The sequence below is a fragment of the Budorcas taxicolor genome, chromosome 1 (assembly GCF_023091745.1).
Source record: "Budorcas taxicolor isolate Tak-1 chromosome 1, Takin1.1, whole genome shotgun sequence".
In the NCBI taxonomy this organism is placed as follows: domain Eukaryota; kingdom Metazoa; phylum Chordata; class Mammalia; order Artiodactyla; family Bovidae; genus Budorcas; species Budorcas taxicolor.
Window position 1 is genome coordinate 139,601,341 of NC_068910.1, and position 20,931 is coordinate 139,622,271.

Below are 20,931 nucleotides of genomic sequence, written 5' to 3' on the forward strand. Positions count from 1 at the left end.
ACAGAGTCGGACACAACTGAAGTGACTTAGCAGCAGCAGCAGCAGTACAGCACGCCAGGCTTCCCTGTCCTTCACCATTTCCTGGAGTTTTTCAAACTCATGTCCATAGAGTCATTGATGCCACCCAACCATCTACTAGAATTTCTTTTCTATTTCTTAAGAGAAACAGTATTATGTAGCCTTACAGCCCATAGCAGCTAAGCGCACACTGTAGCTCTTCCTTGGCTGACTTCATGACCTTGGCAAAACCATATTTTTGAGCTAAATTCAGTGCCCTCATATGTAAAGATGGAGGAAGAGTACACGTGTAGAATTTTTTTTTTTTCTGTTTTAGACTTTCATTATCATTATGACAGGTATCCGGCCTGTCTTTTACACTACTGCAGTGCCTAGAATACAGGTGATGAATTCATGAACAAACCTAATAGACCATGGTGTCAGTTTTGGCAACATAGTGTTTGATGGCAGATTTGTGGAAGATACAAATCTAAAGCCTTCAAAATATTCAGAGATTTCTTTGAGGGTGTTTTTACCCATTGATCTTATGGACTGATACCTGTTCCGTTCACTGAATTTTTCAAATGGAATGTGAGGTAAATCTTCTGTACAAGACAAGTAGGCTACAGCAGATGAGTGATGACAGACATTTGCTTTCATTATCAGTAGTGATATGCTTCATTTTTCACCTTAAGGGAAAAAAAAATCAGATTGAATTGACTTGTTAATTATGCAAGTTTTTGAACATCTTTGAAGTAACACAGGAAAGGTTATATGATAATATCAGGATTAAATGCCAGTGGCAGGATTTCTACCCAAGCTATGGCAAATATTTCCACCAGCTGTTGTCAAAGAAGGGGGTCATCATGTTGCTCATTTTCACCAAGTTGGAAATCCATAGCGTTTGCTATTAGCCAGTGCTTGGGCTTCCCAGGTGGTGCTAGTGATAAAGAACCTGCCTGCCAATGCAGAAGACATAAGAGATGTGAGTTTGATCCCTGGGTTGGGAAGATCCCCTGGAGGAGGGCACGGCAACCCACTCCAGTATTCTGGCCTGGAGAATCCCCATGGACAGAGGAGCCTGGCTGGCTATAGTCCATGGGGTTGCACAGAGGCAGACAGGACTGAAGTGACAGCATAGCATGCAATGCTTGGAAGAAAAAATTTAAGCCTCTAAGTCCCACACAACTAATCAGTTCCATAAGTCAGTAAATTCAGTGGGGAAAATAAAGCAGGCAGTTGAATTAATTGATCAGTTGTTTATAAAGTAAGGCATTATGTTAAAAGCACTGAATCAACATAGGTGAAATTACATTGATTTTTACATTATTTTTATGTTTTATTTTAAATATAGTTATTTTTGCTTACTGGATCTTAAACATATAAAATGAAATATTTTTTCCTCCCATGATATTTTTTTTGCAATATTTTATTTTATTTTTTAATTAATTTATTTTTTTACTTTACAATACTGTATTGGTTATTTTCAGAAGTTTAAATTATGAGGCAATGATAACCCAGGCATCCGCCATCCCACCCCCATTGTGAAAGCTCCAGATTTGGAGGTTAAATAACACCACCCCCACTGATATCAATAATACTTTGTATTTTGCTTTTATAGTTTAACAAGTTTTTGTGAAAATTGTTATCTTAATTGATCTGCATGGTAAATTGGTGAAATATTCAGAGCAGATACGAAATTTCAGGGAGTTCCTATTCCTTTGAATCAATGTGAGAACTGTCAAATGTTAGAACTAGGGCTCGTGACCCAGAGCTGTATCTTCTGGAGTTTAGTCTTCATTTCAGTCTTGTTTTCTTGACTTAACTCTAAAGAAGTCAGGACAGTTACATCTTTCCCTTAATTTCTGTAAGAAATGTTGTTTTTGAGGTTAAATTCAATGACCACAATCATTTCAGCTTCTTCTATGCAATGTACTCTGGATGAAAAAGCCCCATATTTTCATACTTTTTAAGAGTCCCTAGTTTGCCATGAGGCTCAGGCAAAGACATAAATATGATTAAGCAATGTGATAAGTGCTGTGTATGAAATGCCATGAAATTAGGATAAGAGAATAATTCATTTGTCTGAGTGAATACTCCATTGTACTTTATATAACTGCTTTTGTGTTGGAGGATTTAAGAGCTCAGAATATCTCCTAGCTTGCCGACTATTCAATAATAGCATTTTTCTGTTGAAAAGGGGAAGGGGCAAAATTGACCTTTGTTGTTCAGTTGCTAAGTCGTGTCTGACTCTTTGCAACTTCATGGACGGAGGAGCCTGGTGGGCTTCAGTCCATGGGGTCGCTAAGAGTCGGACACGACTGAGCGACTTCCCTTTCACTTTTCACTTTCCTGCATTGGAGAAGGAAATGGCAACCCACTCCAGTGTTCTTGCCTGGAGAACCCCAGGGATGGTGGAGCCTGGTGGGCTGCCATCTGTGGGGTCGCACAGAGTCGAACACGACTGAAGCGACTTAGCAGCAGCAGCAGCAGGACTATAGCACACCAGGATCCTCTGTCCTCCATTATCTCTCAGAATTTGCTGAAATTCATGTTCATTTACTCAGTGGTACTATCTAGTTAAATGATAAATACCAGACATATATATTAATATCATGACTAACAAAACCAATCAAGTGACCTACAAAAATTATCACAAATATTATAATTGCAAGTGTTATTGTAACAGACTGTGAAATTAGAGGGGAAAATAACCTGATACCAACTTAATTTTAGGTTAAGATTTTGTTGGATATGATATTACTTACATTCTAACAAAACATCTTTATTGAGAGCATAAGTGTGGGAAATGGTATTGAATTTTTAAGACAATTTGATATTGAGTACACAGATTATTTTTGTACACCTATATATCTTTGTTCTATCTCAGTATCTTCTACTATAAATTTACTTGGGCTTTTAGTGAGTCAGAAAATGCATCTTTTTCTCTGCATCTTTGCAAATTCAACCCAGTATTTCAAAATACAAATATACTCTTTTAAATCTGTTCATTTTTCTAAGCAATAAGAGCCTGTCCTTAGAAGTTACTTGGAAGGACACTGGATTTATCTGTTGCAAAGAATTTGTAATGAACTTTGGTTTCCCTCTCTCCTTCCCTATTTCTCTTCCTCTTCTCTTTCTTCGTTGTGTATTCTTTGTCACGTGAAGTGTTTTCCAGTATGTTTCAGCTTGTCACCGTTTTGTCACTGAGATAACTTGTGTAGATAATAGGTGGAAGTTAAATTGAATAAGCACATAACACTTTTATATCACATAGTAGACAGACAAATACTGTATGATATTGCTTATATATAGAATCTAAAAAATGAAAAAAGTGAATATAACGACAACAACAACAAAAACAAATACACTCACAGATATAGAGAACAAACTAGTGGTTACCAGTGGGGAGCTAGAAGAGTGGAGGGGCAAGATAGTAGTAGGGGATTAAGAAGTATAAACTATTAAGTATAAAATAAGCCAGCTATAAGGACTTACTGCACAGCACAAGGAACATAGCCAGTATTCTGTAGTAACTATAAATGGAATATAACCTTTAAAAATTATGAATCACTCTGTTGTTTGCATATAACTTACATAATACTGTATGTCAACTATACTTCAATAAATTTTTTTAAAGTAAAAAAAAAAAAGAAAGGACCTAGCCAACAAAGTTGTTCCAAAATCTTAAAAAAAATAATAATATAGCATTTCTTAAAAAGTACTTTTTCCCCAGTCCAATATAATCTTACATGGTGTCCAGTATCTTATTTGTAGCAGATTCCCCAGATTCTTCCCTTCCTCTTCATTTTCTACAAAACCTGCATCACCCCCCACACACATATTGGCCCTATGCATCCTATGCTCCTACCTCTCAAACTCTGTTACCATGCAGGTTTTCTCGCTTTCCCTTTAGAGTCCATATTCGAATACACTCCATGTGTGGTAAGTATTATTTTTCATTTTTTCTTACATGCTTGATTATGGAAATATGACCTAGAAAAGCTGTGAATAAGCAAGCTTAAAGAGAAACCACTGCTGATTCATTCATTTATTTGGCAAATATTGAATAGTGGCTTCTAAGACCAAGATGCTTCTAAAATGTCGTTGCTAGGCAATGAGGATAATAATAACAGTTTCCTGTGCCTTCAGCTTGCCCACAGAATAGGGGGAGTGTCAGAGAGATTTACAGATGAAGGTGTATTCCTCAGGGACCACATCTGTTGGATATGTATGTCATTGTTTTCCTAGCCTAAGCATGCCCTGTGACCTATCCTAAGTGCTCAATAAACATTAATGAAAAGAATAAGTGACTTTTGATTAGAGAAATTTACAAGAAGTTGTATGAGAGTTTTGGTAACTAAGGCCATAGAATCTTACTCCAAATTTTGTGTGGCACTTTTCATTCCCTTCATTTTTTTATTGTTATTTTGTACCCACATCCCACTCAAATGAGGACTTTTTAAATCCTGAAATAAAGCCAAGTAGTCAGTTTAGTTTATTTTTGAAATGACATTTTGCATATCAATATACTAGCATGATGCCTGAAAAAAAGTAGGTATTCAAGGAATAAAATCTTTTCAGTTATTCCTTTCGCATTAGTTACACTTAAATTTCAATCTGAGACTGACTTAAGTTTTATAGGTCCTAAAGCTTATATAGTTTGGGGTATAACCTTTGAAAAAAAAATATAACATAGTGAAATGTAATTTAGGTACAAAAATGAGTAGAGTGAGAAAATAAATCAATAAAAGATTAAATTTTAAAGAGATGAAACCTATCACAAAATTATAAAATTCAAGGAAGTAATAAAATATTTTAATTATTTGACATATACAGATCTATAGTGAAAAGTGAAAATGTTTGTTAGTCACTCAGTTGTGTCTGACTCTTTGTGATGCCATGCAGCCCACTAGGCTCCTCTGTCCATGGGATTTTCCAGGCAAGAATACTGGAGTGGGTTGCCATTCCCTTCTCCAGGGGATCTTCCTGACCCAGGGATCAAATCTGAGTCTCTTGCATTGCAGGCAAATTCTTTTCTGTCTGAGCCACCAGAGAAGCCCATTCAGGTCTATACATTTCTGTTATTTTTTTTAATCTTTGAATATATTTTCATGTTAACAGTTTTTATAATAGATTATCTGTAGAAAAATAATTCAGTAATCAACAATGGTATTTTATTATTATTTTTTAATTTGTTAAAGTTTACTTAGCTTCATAGCTCACAACTGCTCATTTAAATACCTATTGAAGATTGTTACCAAATTTGAAAATTTTTTTTGTTGTTATAAGATTTTGAACATTTCAAATCCACTATCCAGGTCCTCCAGTAAATAACGTGCTATTCATTTTATATGTTACTACAGTGGTGCTATGTACCCAACAATCACATAGCCCCATTTTCATGTATCAGCAAGCATTTATGTCTTCATGTGTCTGGGGTGGTTGACTAAGCAGCTCTGCTGATCTTGTCTGGCTTACATGTGTAGGGGTCGGCTATCTATCATTCTGTTAAGCTAGAATGGCCTTGGATACATAAGTGAGACCACTTTGTTGTTCTCTAGATGTCTTACATCCTTTTCTGGGACCAGTGGGTTAGTCTGCATGTTCTTTTCAATGCCACAGCAGAGAGGAAGTGCATAAACAAGCCAACTTGAGCTCTTTTTCAAGAGTTTGCTTGCATTGGCTAACATTCTGTTGGCCAAAACAAGTTCACAGGGCTCAGCCCTGTATCAAGGGGTAGGGCAAAATATCCTTTCAGAGGATTGCAAATTTATATGGCAAAGCACATAGATATAGGGAAGGATAGAGAACTGGGTGTATTACTGCAGTTCATCCATCATTTCCTTCATTACATTAAAAAAAACCTTATTGAAGTGTAATTGACATACCCAAAATACCTAAATGTCTAATGTATCCAATTTGATGAGTTTGGACATATGTATACTTCCCTGGTGACTCAAACAGTGAAGAATCTGCTTGCAATGCAGGAGTCACAGGTTCAATCCCTGTGTTGGGAAGATCCCCTGGAGGAGGAAATGGCAACCCACTACAGTGTTCTTGCCTGGGAAATCCATGGACAGAGGAGCCTGGTGGGCTACAGTCCATGGGGTCACAAAGAGTTGAACATGACTGAGCCAACTAACACTTTACATTCCTAACAACAGTGCCTGAAGTTTCTAGTTTATCTGCATCCTTGCTAACTTCTGTTATCTTTTTTTCTTTTTAAATAGTAGTCATTCTAACAGGTATGAAGTGATACCTCATTGTAGTTTTGATTTGCATTTCCCTGATGATTAGTGATGTTGAGTGTTTATCGTGTACTCATCATTTGTACTTCATCTTTGGAGAAATGTCTGCTTAAGTCTTTTGGCCCTTTTTAATTGGATTATTTGTATTGTTATTATTATTTTTGCTATTGGGTTGTACTTATATATTTAGGATATTAACTCCTTACCAGATTATGGTTTATAGATACTTTCTTCCATACTTTAGATTGCCTTTTCATTCTGTTGATTGTTTCCTTTGTTGTGCAGAAGGTTTACCTTTGATGTAATCTTGTTTATTTTTGTTTATGTTGCCTGTGCTTCTGGTGTCATATCCAAGAAACCACTTCCAAGATCAATGTCAAGAAGCTTTTCCTCTGTGAATTTTGCAGTTTCAGGTTTATGTATAGATCTATAATACATTTTGAGTTGATTTTTGAGTATGATATGAAGTAAGGGTCCAATTTCATTCTTTTGGATGTGGTTGTCTAATTTTCCTAACACCGTGTTGAATAAACTATTGTTTCCCTTTATCACCTCTTTTCCTTACCTTTTCCTGTGTGGTTCAGTGATTGAGCTTATTATGGATCTCATGATCACCAACTCTATGACTTCTTTTTTCAAAATATGAGTCAGATTTATGTAAGATTTAGAATGAAATACTCATTTTGAAAAGAACAGGGTTGAGAAGATGCTTGAATGTCATATTAGATGCTTAGACTCTTATGTGGCTTATAATTGTAGTCTTTATTGACTGAATGTTTACTGATATCCCGAATATAAGCAGAATGTGTACCATCCTGCTTATTCTCTCTCTTAACCTCTGTCTCTCTCTGTTTCTATGTGTCTCTCTCTTTCTTCCTCTCCAGCTCTCTGTTTCTCCATATTGTACAAGTGTGATCTAGATATGATGCTTATTTTGGAGAGCTTATAAACTAGTTGTGGTTGGGAAAAAAGATATTTTTAAAGAAAATAAAAATTGTGGTAAATATAGTCTAGATCTAGGATTAGGGGAGCTGAGAAGTGAGAAAAAGCACTTGGTATTTGGTGTATCATTTCAAGCCTGGCATGGGTTTCCATATGAAGATATTGGGTGAATGACATTGCAAGCACAGGCAGTGAAGTAAGGAAAAACATGAAGTTAAAAGAAAGGAGGAAGAAGATCAAATTACTAGAAGCAGTAAATAGATATATTAGAATGAGTAGTGCAGTAGAGCAGAAATATAGGTTATATATAAATAACCTTGAATATTGAGCTGAGATGTTTTAAGTTTTTAATTTCCTTTTCATGTTAAAAAGCAGCTTTTCTTTATACATTCCTAGAAATAATGTCTTTTCATGACTCTTAAAATTAATAATATTTACTGAAAATAAGGTAAGTACATAGAACTAGGGTAAACATTGCATAAACTTACCCTCAAGTGTCCTTAAAGAAGGAGACAGACGTGTAAGCAAATAACTCTATTACTGTGTTCCAAAAACCATTGCAGAGATATGCCCATGAAATAAATAATTATGGAAAAGGAAACTTATCTCTCAAGGGTTTGGATAAGACTTATGGTCCAGTTAAATAGGGAAGATAGGGTTTCCAAAAACCTATCTTCCAAAAAGAGAGGGCAAAAGAACCATGAATCCAATCTAGTTTAATTAAGATCAAGGGGAAACTTAGGACATGGCAAAAAGCTCTGTGAAACTGCTTATGATGAATGGAACAAGTTGCAGGTGATAAGCTGGACGTGTGGTTTACAGTCAGGTGGTAAAGGGCATTGAGGGTCAGACTAAAAGCTTTGGATCTGTCCTGTAGATGATGAATAGTCACTTGAGGAATCAAGCAGGGAACTGACAGCAGGGAACTGGCGTGAGTAGAGGAAAGGGACTTGGAAGAATGGTGTGACCCAGTTGCTCTTTGAGAATGGAAAGGAAGACCGGAGATATAGGAGGGATTGTCACTAAGTAACAAAGGGCTGGAGCCAGAGTTCTGTGGAAGATACATAATAGATCAGAAGAAGTCATTTGCCATTCTTCAAGATTTTAAGAGGCAGATGCAGACCCTCCCAAAGAGAATAGCTTTTAGCTTTTACCACTGAAAACTCTCATACCAGATTGTTTACTGATTTTGTTTTTAATGAACTTGCTAAATCTCCCAAAGCGTACCATCTAAAAGCCATTATCACCTTATGGTTCATATAAAACTTTCACACAAGTTTCTTGTTTTTGTCTCTGTCTTGCTTTAGAAGTTTTCTCACTCTTCTCAGATAGGAAAAGCTTTATAGTTGCTTTTTTAAAATCCTGTTTTAGCTAAATGAACCAATGTTCTTTGCAATTGTCCTGGGAAATCTTTACTTTAGAAAGACATTTATGCACAATTTTGGATTTCATTACTCTTTTTCATAAGTATCATCATTGAACTTGTTGTTTTCCAGTGGTTGCATTTATTTACAGTGTGTAAATGTAGTTCATACCTCATGTGTTGACTCTACTTTTGTTCCCAATGTCTATCGGTTAGAAGTAGATTTGGCTCAGACTAAAGTAACTAAAGTAGGTTGCACAGACTAAAGTAACAAGGACGTAGTTTTCTCACATAAAAGCCAGACCTAGGTAATTGAAAGCTGGACTGGTGCCATTGCTCCACAAAGTCCTCAGGGGCCCAACTCTTTGCAGTTCACTTGTCATCACCCTCTCAGGGGGCAGCCCTTGTTTTCATGGCCTGAGATAATCCAGTAACGCTAACCTCATCCCCATCCAAACAGCAATAGGGAAAATTGTAGAAGAGGGCAAAGGGCAGTTGTCTTGAAGAAACGGATATTCAGGAGTACAAAGACATTTCTGCCTACATTTCACTGGCCAGTACTGATCCATTGCCACAGTTAGACACAGGCTATGTATGGAAATTTAGCAAAATTTTCTATTATTTTTGAGAAGATGAGAATGGATATTAGGTGAAATTAAACTTAAAAGAGGAGGAGGAGGAAATAGGATATTTGGGGCAGATAACCACATTAGAGAGCCAAAAAACCTTTGTTCAGTGGCATTTCCACCAGGATTACCTCTCTCAACCTGTTTGCTCTTCTAAAAATTAGGCTAATCATTCTGTCTTAAATTCTTCATGGTGTTGATGGGTGAGGGTCAAATACAATGATGAATTCATCAACACTTTGAAAATTGTGTTGCACAAAAATAAAGTATTATTTTAAAAGTGGTACGCGATCTTCTGAATATAATCTCAGTAGATACAGGTGAGGTGATACGTCAATTTATATCAGACCTTATGGTTACCTTATTTGACAAGCAGAAGAATCATATGTCAATGACAAATAGCTCTTTAATAGAGAGAACACATCTCTGTTTATGTCAAGGATGTGATAGTGTATTTGATTCTTCTGTCAATTCTGTGTATTAAGGATTATTGTGCCCATTTTACAGATAGGAAAACTAAAGCAGAGAGTAAACAAATGGTTCCAAGGCACACAGCTTCTGAGTGTTGAGTTTAGAAACTACTCTGTCTATGAATCTCTCCCACTTTTTTGTAATCTGTGTTGCTGCTTTAATGTTTATACACCACACTTCTTGTTGCCCATTTGATAAAATCTAGATCACTAAGATGGGAGTGACAGACTCTCAGGTATTTTCTCCCTACTTTATCTCCAAGGTGTTCTTGCCCATTCCTCCCCAGTATGAATCGGATCCTTCAGTCTGCTAGTCCCTTCCTATACACATGCACTACCCTACAGAAACTCACTTCCTGCCCTACTATAATGTTTCTGATCTTCGCCTACTCAACTTCTGTCCCTTCTTTAAGTGTCAACTTGGGTCTCCTCTTCTGTGTGAGACATTTCTTGAACACTTCAGATCACAGATCTTCCATTTCCCTGAACTTCTGTACATAGAGAATATATATATATAGAATGCATATATTACATTTAATTATAGAAATACATTATACACTGTATCAGATTATTCCATATGCCTTAGCTTTCTCTCCCCAACTAGACTTTAAGGTCTTATACTATTTCCCATTTCAGTAACACAAGGACAATTGTAAGAACATGGGAGGGACAAAAACAAGTACAGATTCAAATTGTGGTAACAATTAATTGTTAAGCATCTGCTAAGATTTAGTCTCAGCTTTCATGACAGATCAGAAAAAAGATTCAGAGGCAAAGAGACTGGTCCAATATCTAGGAATTGAATACTGCTGTATTAAACTTGTGGTCTTCGGCTTGATCCTTTGGAACTATCAGTTGAACATTTGACTAAAAGCCAAATACCGTGTGCATGTCTGTGTCTTGTGTGTGTGTGTGTCTGTGTCTTGTGTGTGTGTGTGTATGTTTGGCTTACTATTCCATGTTGAGGGAACCCCAGAAAATATACATATATATTTTTATTATATTCAAGACTGAGACCAGAACTGATGGGAATTTTATCAGTAGAAAAGATAGATAAGAACTTCTAACTAAGGCAGGATGTTAAAGTGAACTACAGGGCTATTCTCTTATGTTATAAATATTTAGTTGTTATAAATATTTCATTCATATTCATGTTGCCATCTATACAGCCTAGCTATATGGTTGCTTTCCAACTTTAGGCAATATGAATTCTTTCAGGATAGAGATAATGTTTTATGCTTCCGCTCATTTTGTATTTATCAGTGTTAACTAAAATAGTGCTGTATAGGGATATATAATTTATAGAAGTACACTTTTGAAGGAATTAGATTATCTTATTTATTTTCTTTCTGATATTTGTGTACCTTCTCCAAGTAGACAAGGAGACTGTTGAATATTTTCAGTAGTGGACAACACAAATATTGAAAGACTACAAACATATTCTCATTTTATCGTAGGATATTTAATTAAATTTATGAAGTTGATTTTTAATGGTTTTGTGCATAAATATGGACATATATGTATATATTTGATATACAATATGTCCATCAGAGCTTAAGCTTTCTAGCAATCATTGATCCATCTATCTACTGCTGCTGCTGCTGCTAAGTCACTTCAGTCGTGTCCGACTCTGTGTGACCCCATAGACGGCAGCCCACCAGGCTCCCCCGTCCCTGGGATTCCCCAGGCAAGAACACTGGAGTGGGTTAAAAATAAAAGAGAACTGTTTTCCTGTTTCTAGCTTAGTTAAGTATAACCCAGGGGGCTTCCCTGTTGGCTGAGAGGTTAAAGCGTCTGCCTGCAATGCGGGAGACCCGGGTTCAATCCCTGGATTGGGAAGATCCCCTGGAGAAGGAAATGGCAACCCACTCCAGTATTCTTGCCTGGAGAATCCCATGGATGGAGGAACCTGGTAGGCTACAGCCCACGGGGTCGCAAAGAGTCGGGCACGACTGAGCGACTTCATTTTAAGTATAAGCCAGTGGTTTTTGCTTTCATCTTGTGTGTTTAAGAAGACAGTGTTCAGGACCACAGGGAAAAGAAGCTCTGGCATATGTTATGAAGATCACATTTTATTTTTAATTATGATTCGAAATGTGTTTTCTTCTGTTAAGAATTTTTTGGTTCAAATTATTTGTTTGTTAGGAGAAATCATCTTATACTACTTGAGCGTATGTTCATTTTGTAGAGTGGAGATTCTGGACTGTCAGATCCATGAGGGGCGCTTGGAGTCCTTCTAATCTAATCCCTTTTTTACAGACGAGTTTATGTGATTTACCTGAAGTCACAGAGTGTTAATAATTAGTCATGCTGCAGAAACAAGAAGTCAGTTCTCCTCATTCTTTGAACTCTCCCCCACCAACTAATATCAGCTCATAGGTTTTAATCCTCAAAAGAGTCATTTTAAGAAGCAAGATGATAAATTCAAAAGGTCATTTATCTTTTCCTCTCTTTTTTGCCCTCTAGCCCTCTTCAATCTAATCCCTGTGGGCCTGCGTGTGGTGGCCATCCAAGGGGTGAAGGCCAGCCTCTATGTGGCCATGAATGGTGAAGGCTATCTCTACAGCTCAGTAAGTACCTTGGTGTTTGTGCATGTGTGTGTGTGTGTGTGTGTGTGTGTGTTCGCGCACACACAGAAACTGGCATTGAGAGATAATGAAGTAACCATATTTTAGGGAGAAAAACTACAAGTTGAAGTCATTTTATATTTTCCGACCCAGTGTGTCAGTGTTACTACACAAATTTTATAATTTATAATGTTAAAGATCATGCTTTGTTGAGACAGAACTAGCGACTCTTCCTGTGATATAAAGTCTCTTTTTCTAGTTTCTACTTCTAGAGGATAATCTTGTGAATTTTATATTTAATTCAAGAGGTAAGACATTTTTCCTCTATGCTGTTACTTCTCTTTCAGACACAGTGGATGGTTTAGGAAGCTGAATTCTTGAATTTGTCTGGGAATCTTCTCTGACTTATTATAGAGAAAAAACCTTTCAGAATAAACTGTGTTTTTGTTTGTATTTAACACAACTGTGTAGTACCTAATGTGTCAGATTCCTCAGATAACTGGAGAATTGATGAAATGAGCTTTGAATTCGGGGCTGAGCTATTTGAGTTTAATTTGCATTTCGGCTACTGTATTCCTTTGGGAAAGTCATCTCTTCTCTTTGACTTAATTTCCAAACCTTCAAAATGAGGGTGTTGGGCCTCAGGCTGTCAAACATCCCTCTTAAATCTAAAACTGTTAAAATTAGGCAGCCTCAGTAGCTACATTATGAGCCCTGGCATATTTGAAAGCAGTTAATAACCTCACTCTCAAGATAATAATTTATGCACTGAGACAGTGCACGACACTGAATCTTGTGTATGTATGTAATTCCTGTTATATCCTAAGGAAATTACATATTTCAGAACTATCCTTGAAAACCGCAGATTTCCACCTTTCTGTCTATGATCTCAGTAAATAGACTAAGTTATTCAGGAAGTTCACTTATGCCTACTAGATTCTCAGTTAATTTTTAAACAGCTTTTATTAAACATTTTCCATAGTCAGATGAATCTTTGGTACCCTATGCTTGCTTCCACCTCTCATTCTTATTAACGTTCTTAAAGTTGCTATTTTACTCCTGAACAGGTTCATATCTGAATATGCATTTATATACCAGATGTGTACATGCACATTTTCTCAATGGTTCTAACTCAAACTAATTCTTAAAGGTAGATACATTTTTTGGCTAAAACAATGGGCTTTCATGCTTAATGTGTCATAATTCTAACATTTCTTAATGTCCAGTTATTGTGAGTCTGTATTTTAAATGTGAGAATTAAAATAAGAAAAAAAAGTTAGCTGGTTTTGTTTTGAATGACTCCAGTTAGTGAAACTTAAAAAATATATTTTTTTAATGTATTATAAGCTAAAACATTTAGGTGATCTTAGGATACTATTAATTTAAGAATTTAACCAGTCATCAAGTAAACATCTGAAGGTAGACCATGTTTATGTCTTAGAAGGTTGTTATTCATTTTTATATTTATTTAAAAGATCATGATTCAGGTTGTAATTCTGCACAAACTTTAGGGTTCAGATTTCTGAACCAGAAGTCATTTCCAAAGGTCTGGGAAGAAGGAAAATAAAAAGTATTGTCTGACAATGGTATTGTAGCATGTGGCAGCTGTGTAGGAGCATGTGTGTGTGTGTGTGTGTGTGTGTGTGCGTGTATGAAGAGGGTGGGGACTGGGAAGGGTCACTGTTTTTGGGTGCAATCCCAAAGTTCCTGGAAGAGGCGCCTGAGCTGAGTATTCAGCATGACATACCTGGACTTCATGTGTGGCAACACTTTTAAAGAAGCAGTTTTTCTATCTTTGTTGCTGAGAGCTAGGCTTAAAATACAGGGATCCCATAGGAGAGATTTTAACAAATTTTTGACTAGAGAATGTTACAATAGTTGCTTTGTTTGTAATTGATCGAATACCTTAGTAAACCCTGTTGAGTTACCTGATTTGGGTACCTAGAGTTTTAGCTTACCTCTATGCTTAAATTTACCAAGCATCTGCAACTTTTTTCCTGTGTGGTACTGCTAGGCTACTGGAACAATGTTCTTAATTATAAGCGTGGCATCGCTGACATAGGGCATCAGGGTCCCTACTTTCAAAATCAGTCTCTTTCTAGATAGGACGAATAGTAGGAAATGGTGGTTTTTAATTTTATACTAGCTTTTCCTACTGTCCGTTCCTTTGTTACAGGATGAAGTGGTGATAGTAACTCAGTCGTGTCTGACTCTTTGTGACCTAGGGACTGAAGTCCGCCTGGCCCCTCTGTCCATGGGATTCTCCAGGCAAGAATACAGGAGTGGGCTGCCATGCCCTTCTCCAGGGACAGGACAAAAGGGGGCCAGTATTGGGAGAAGCACACCTGAAAGAGAATTGGGTATCAAGGCTTCATCATACTTGTCTTCCTTCCTGTGTGTGCAGCATGTCTCAGCAAGAGAGCACTAGCATGGCCAGGAGCCTTGCAGTGAGTTAAAAACAGGCTGTTACAGGCTTTCTTGAGGTGCTTTTGGTATATATTAAGGCTTGAAGTTATCTGAAAAGCAGTTTCCTACTTTATGGTAAATAGTATAGCTGAGCATACCAATAAGGTCCATTCCTGGAATTTGAGGTGGGGGTGCAGGGAGACTGATGATATGTTTCTGAAGGCAAACCCTAGAGATCCTAAAGAAGCTCAGTTAGAATCCAAGAGGAATTCTCAAATGGTTTCATGCATGTAGTGTCATTTACCTTGTCTGTATTCATAGTTAAGCTTGGAATTAATTCCCTTGCTACTTCTGATTCCCCTGCTCCTTTATCACAAGACAAAAGAGAGAGTAGTAAAGACTACTACTTTACTATCAAGGACTATTACTTTACTACAAGGGACTGTCTGGTAGCATAGAGCTAAAGTTTTGGAATCCATTCTGAAAGTCTTTATTTTAATAGGTGATTTTAATACATAAGCATTTAATGAGATTGTTGATGCATCTGGATTCGTTTTTACCCTCGTAGTCTGCACTTTTTGCTTCTATTTTATTTTCTCACATTATTGAAACATTTTCTTATTCTATCTGTATTCTTCTGCTAGTTTGTAAATGTAGGTTATAATCCTAGTCTTTTAAGTATTTATATTTTTTAACATACATAAATAGTTTGCTGAATAATAAAATATATTTATTTCTGTCCTTCTAAACAGCTGATAGACCTTGGTATGTTTTCTTCCCTAGTAAATACTACCATTCTTGTCAGCAATTAGACTATTTACACTTTAAACTAAAATATGCACAGTTGTTATTCTATAGTAAAATTTAAATTTGTGAATCTTAAAGTAATTTCTGTGCACATAGGTTTAGTTTTCTTGTGTGTCAAATTTGGTCCTTCTGAGTTCACTTTTCTTCTAAACAAAATCCTTTTCTGTTTGTTGGTCTATAGACTGTGAATTCCCTTCCTTTCTAGTACCTGTGAAAATACTTTACTTTCACGTTCAGTCTTGAATTATAGTTCAGATAGTTACATAGTTTTTAGTAGACCTATATTTTCCCCAACACTTTGAAAATTATATTCCATTGATTTCCTGCCATCTGTTGTTGACTGTAAGAAGATTGCTGTCAGTTTAATATTCTCTTCTTTGTAGATTATCTATGTGGAAAATTAAATAAATTTTTACTCTTTATACTTCATGTTCTGTGAATTCACTATAATGTCTCATTCTAAATCTATATTAAGTTGTTAGAAATTCAGAATCACTTTCACTCCAAAGAAATCAGACTTCTTTAATTTTGGAAAGTTGTAACTCTTGCCATATACATTTTATTTCTCTGTTACAATTTCCAGCCTTTTGTGCTGATAGTATTTAAGTGACTTTGACTAGAAACCTGAAAATTTATCTACTCTAGAAATGATGCCAACTGTTTTGTGATTTCAGTCACTGTGCTTTAAAGTTTTGGATGTCTAATGGTTTCCATTCCATATCTACCTGATCTTGACTGATTTCTGTTTTTACTATTTAGCTCTTTTTACAGAAAGTTATTAACTTACTTATGTCTCTGAGCATTCTTATAATACTTATTTGAATACTTTATAATTCGTATAATACTTATTAGACTTTTCCATAAAGTTAATTGCTTTTGTAATGAATTCATGTTTCAATTGATGATTTTGTTAGCTGTCAATTTTAGAATAAGATTCAGATTATATTATGATTTAGAGTTAGTTCTGCATATGTTTGAATTTTGTTCCGCAGGCCCATTTCTCTTTGTTTTTTTTTTCTCCATAATCTTCCTTTTAAGTCTGCCCTCAATTTCCACCATATATTTGATTGCTTCTATGTAGCCTCTGGGGCTTCCCAGGTGGCTAAGTGGTAAAGAATTTGCCTGCCAGTGCTGGAGACACAGGAGACGTGAGTTCAATTCCTCGGTCAGGAAGATCTCCTGGAGAAGGAAATGTCAACCCACTCCAGTATTCTTGCCTGGAGAATATATGGACAAAGGATCCTGGGGAGCATGGAGTTGCAAAGAGTCTGACACAACTTAGCACCTAAATAGCAACAACTACAACAAATCAAACCTCCAGGCGCCTTAGTTTAGAAAAAGATTTTGAGTCATTTCAAGACTCAAATCCTAGCATAGCATTGGGTTAGGAAAGGGGGCCTGGGCAAGAGTATTGCTTGGTCTTATCTCTCTCATAAGGAGGCTATGTCTGTCATTGCATCTTGTTTAAAATAGTAGCAGCATTAAAAAAAATACAGTTTATATACAATATTACATTAGTTTCAGATGATCTACATAGTGATTAGAAATTCATATACCTCAGAAATAATCACTGTGGAAGTCTAGTAACCACCTGTCTCCATACAGTTATTATAATATTATTGATCATATTCCTTATACTATATGTTAAAACTCTGGGTCTTATTTATTCTGTAATTAAAATCTTATACCTCTTCATCGGTTCACTTATTTTGTCCAATCCTACAACCCCCTCCCATCCAACAACTGCCGGTTCGTTCTCTGTATCTATGATCTGTTTTCATTTTGTTTTGGCTGTTTGTTTTATTTAATAGATTCCACAAATATGTGAGATCATATAGTATATGTCTATATCTGGCTTATTTCACTTAGTGTAATACTCCGTAGACCCAACAGTGTTGTTACAAATTGAATAATTTCTTTTTCTTTTAAATGTTCCATTATATATATGTGTGTGTCTGTGTGTTTGTGTATGTGTGTGCGCACACACACACTCAGTTGCTCAGTCATATCCTCCTCTCTGTGACCCCATGGGCTGTAGCCTGCCAGGCTACTTTGTAATGGGATTTTCCATGCCTGGGAAATGGGAATGGGAATAGCTAAATCTGATGCTTCAGCAGGAATACTGGAGTGGGTTGCCATTTCCTTCTTCAGGAAATCTTCCCAAACCAGGGATTTAACCTGTGTCTCTTATGTCTTCTGCATTGGCGGGCGATTCTTTACCACTAGCCACCTGGGAAGCTCCCATATGTATGTATGTATTATGTATATATATGTGTGGTATGTGTATATATATATATATATCACATGTATATATACATTTTAAAAATATTCATCTATTGATCAACACAGGTTGTTTCTATATCATGGCTATTGTAAATAATGCTTTAGTTAATATATTATTTTTACAAGATATTGAATATAGTTACCCGCAGTAAACAGTAGGCCCTTGTTGTTTATATATTTTAATGTTTATTTTTAAAATCAACATTGCTTATCCTATTTGCTGTTGCAGTTAAAGATGTGTGACTCCATACTGTTACAGCATAATATCTTGGCACTACCTTTAGAATTGTATACCTAAATCTGATGCTTCAGCAAGAACAATGTTGAGATTGCAATATGATACTGACTTTACATTGAAAAACTGAGTCAAAATTTATTGAGATATATAGAAGGGGTCTCTGAGGAAGAAGAAAAGAGAAAGCCAATTTTGAGAGTTATTGGAAGAAGACTGCTTTATGCCCACAAAATGGCATTAGGATTTTTTTATTTTACACCTCTAATTTCTTTTCTTCCCCACTATCATAAATGTCCAAAATTTTCCATCACTGAGGATAAATAAAAATTTTCTCATTTTCTGCAGCCAAAAATAACTACCACATTTTATACTTTAGTAGGACATTTATCTGTATATTTCCTTTCTTTTGTTGGAATTATTTTCATGCCCCATCTATTAATTTTGATACAAGTTCCTTGAAGTCAGTGATCATATTTAATATATATTAATATATACTATAAGACTTCCCAGGTGGTGCAGTGGTAAAAAATCTGCCTGCCAATGCAGGAAACACAGAAGATGCAGGTTACATCCCTGAGTCTGGAAGATCTCCTGGAGAAGGAAGTGGTAACTCACGTCAGTATTCTTGCCTGGGAAATCCCATGGACAGAGGAGCCTGGTTGCAAGAGCAACTGAGCACATTCACCCATGCTTGCATCTGGAATATAGATAGAAAAGAGTTACTCACTGTGGAATTTGAGTTTCTCCATCACCTGACTTCCTCATGGAATGCTTTGAATTTGCAGTATATGCAGAATTATTTCTTGGGTAATGGTGTCTCTGAAAAGTCTAATATTGAAGGAGAGATGGGGAGAGAGAGGGGGAACACCTTAGCCATTAATGCCAAATGAATCATAGAATTTTGAAGTTAATGGTGCCTGAATAGAGAGAAATCAAAAGCCAAACCACAGAGGCTTGTCTAGCAATTAGATTGTCAAATATTCAGATTAGATTATTTGCATAATTTTTCCCATATACTTGAAGTTTTCTTGAATTTTATATTTCTTTTTCATCCTAGGTTGATTTTTGGCTATAGTACCTAGAAAATTGCTTATTTTACCTACTTTTAAAAAACCCTCATATATATATATTTATATATATATTTATATATATATATTTATATTTATATATATATTTATATATATATTAACTGGGTTATTTTGATCAACACAGCTCAAGAATCTGGCTGTGTTGCTTGCGAACATATAACGTGAAATTGTGTTGCTTTGTTTAGAATTAGGTTGTTTTTCTTCAGAAAGAATCAGCAGGTTATTAGTTATACTTTCTGTAAGGAATGAATGATGATAAGCATCCATTTTTACCTTATGATGTTTTCAGTAATAAGTGGTATTGGATTTATTCCAAGAGTTTATAATTTCTGGAAAATGTTAATATTTTAGCTCCGAGCTAGTCTTAATTGTAAAAATTAGCATATGTATTTCCTGTAGCATTTTTTTTATTGAAAAGTAAAAATAGTATTATATATTTCCTGTAGTATTTTTTATGAAAAGTAAAAATAGGATTAAGATTCTAAGAGTAGTACTAATGAGAACCTTTGGTTGAATCATTTGAAAATGATACTACAAGTTAGATTTTTGTCTTTCTACCTTGCCATTGGGCACATTAGGCCAACGTGTAGTCATATATCCCAAATTTCTCAGTTGTGTTTTTTAGTTCATTAGTGAATCAGGTAGTATTAAGTAGTATGTAAGAATGAAATCTTTATAAATAAAACTGGGTTTGAATCGCAACTCTGTAACTTACTTCCTTTGTGTCATTGGGGAGATTTCTTAACCTTCTAGACCCTGTTTCCTTATATATAAAATGGAGATAATAATGAAAATACCATCTTCCTAGTGTTGTAGCAAGGATTAAATGAGACAAAACATGTAAAACCCTAGCACTGTGCCTAGTACACAGTTAGTGCTCAGTGTCAGCTGCAAGTAGTAGTAATAGATATATTAAATAAGATGCTCATTGTAGACTGAATCAGTTTCTTATCATCATTTCGTGAAGTTCACGTAGGGTAATGCTACCCTTCTTTTCAGTGGTAATTCCTGGTTTGGCTAATCTAATATCTTTAGCCACCCTGGCCATGGGAGGTTGGTTGCAGAGTATCTCTCATTAAGTTAGAGCCAATTAACTTCAGACCAAAGATTTGACTTTATCTGTTGAAGGAGAGTTTCCTTTCTCTCTTTTAAACTGAATTTAGAACTTAGAGGATCAAGGGCTACAGCCGTCTTAAAACTACTAGGAGAAGGACTTCCCTGATGGTCCTATGGTTAAGACTTCACCCTACAATGCAGGGAGTGCAGGTTCAATTCCTGGCTGGGGAGCGAAGATCTCACATGCCTTGAGGCCAGAAAAACAAAACAAAATAGATGCAGTTTTACACCAAATCCAATGAAGATTTTAAGGTTAATAATAATTATATTAGAAAAAACAAAACACAAGGAGAAATCATGGCTTAGAATGATTCCAACATTCAGAAGACAGAATGTTTCCAGGTGGAAAGATGGAGAAACCAGGTCTTGTTCACATCCTTTGACATTGTACATGAAGCCATACCTGGAGCCAGCCCTACCACTGAAGTTTTCAGTTGTAGGAGCCGATTATTACCCTTCTGTGTGAACCCGTTTAGGCTGCATTTTTTTTTTTTTAACCTGATAAACTGACAACGGAGCAAATCAATTTTCAGAGTTTTAATACTTTCCAAGAAAGCTAAAGCTCCGTTTGTTTCCTGTTCTCTGTGTCACGTCTGCTGAAGGATTTCCCAGTGGCCTTGTTCTGTGGAGTTAGGACTTTACTGTGGCTTTCTGGGCCAGGTTGATTCCCAAAAGAGATTCTCTGCTCTTATTACTTCTGCCTTCCCTTGCCTGTTTCCCTCCAAAACCAATGTAAGAATTTTTCATTTGCGTATATACTTATTTCTTGGGTTTGTAATG

General features: G+C 36.0%; 1 protein-coding gene and 1 non-coding gene across 3 annotated transcripts in view; both read left to right on the top strand.

Moving 5' to 3' along the window:
- The window catches only part of FGF12 (fibroblast growth factor 12), a 411,991-nt gene that overhangs the window by 204,741 nt on the left and 186,319 nt on the right, over nt 1–20,931 (top strand). For both annotated transcript variants that reach the window (XM_052640903.1, XM_052640895.1), the window contains exon 3: nt 12,116–12,219. In XM_052640903.1, coding sequence (XP_052496863.1) covers nt 12,116–12,219 — 104 coding nt within the window. The remainder of the gene's footprint in view (nt 1–12,115; nt 12,220–20,931) is intronic.
- On the top strand, nt 11,417–11,488 carry TRNAC-GCA (transfer RNA cysteine (anticodon GCA)). The gene has a single exon. It is a non-coding gene; the product is annotated as a tRNA-Cys (tRNA).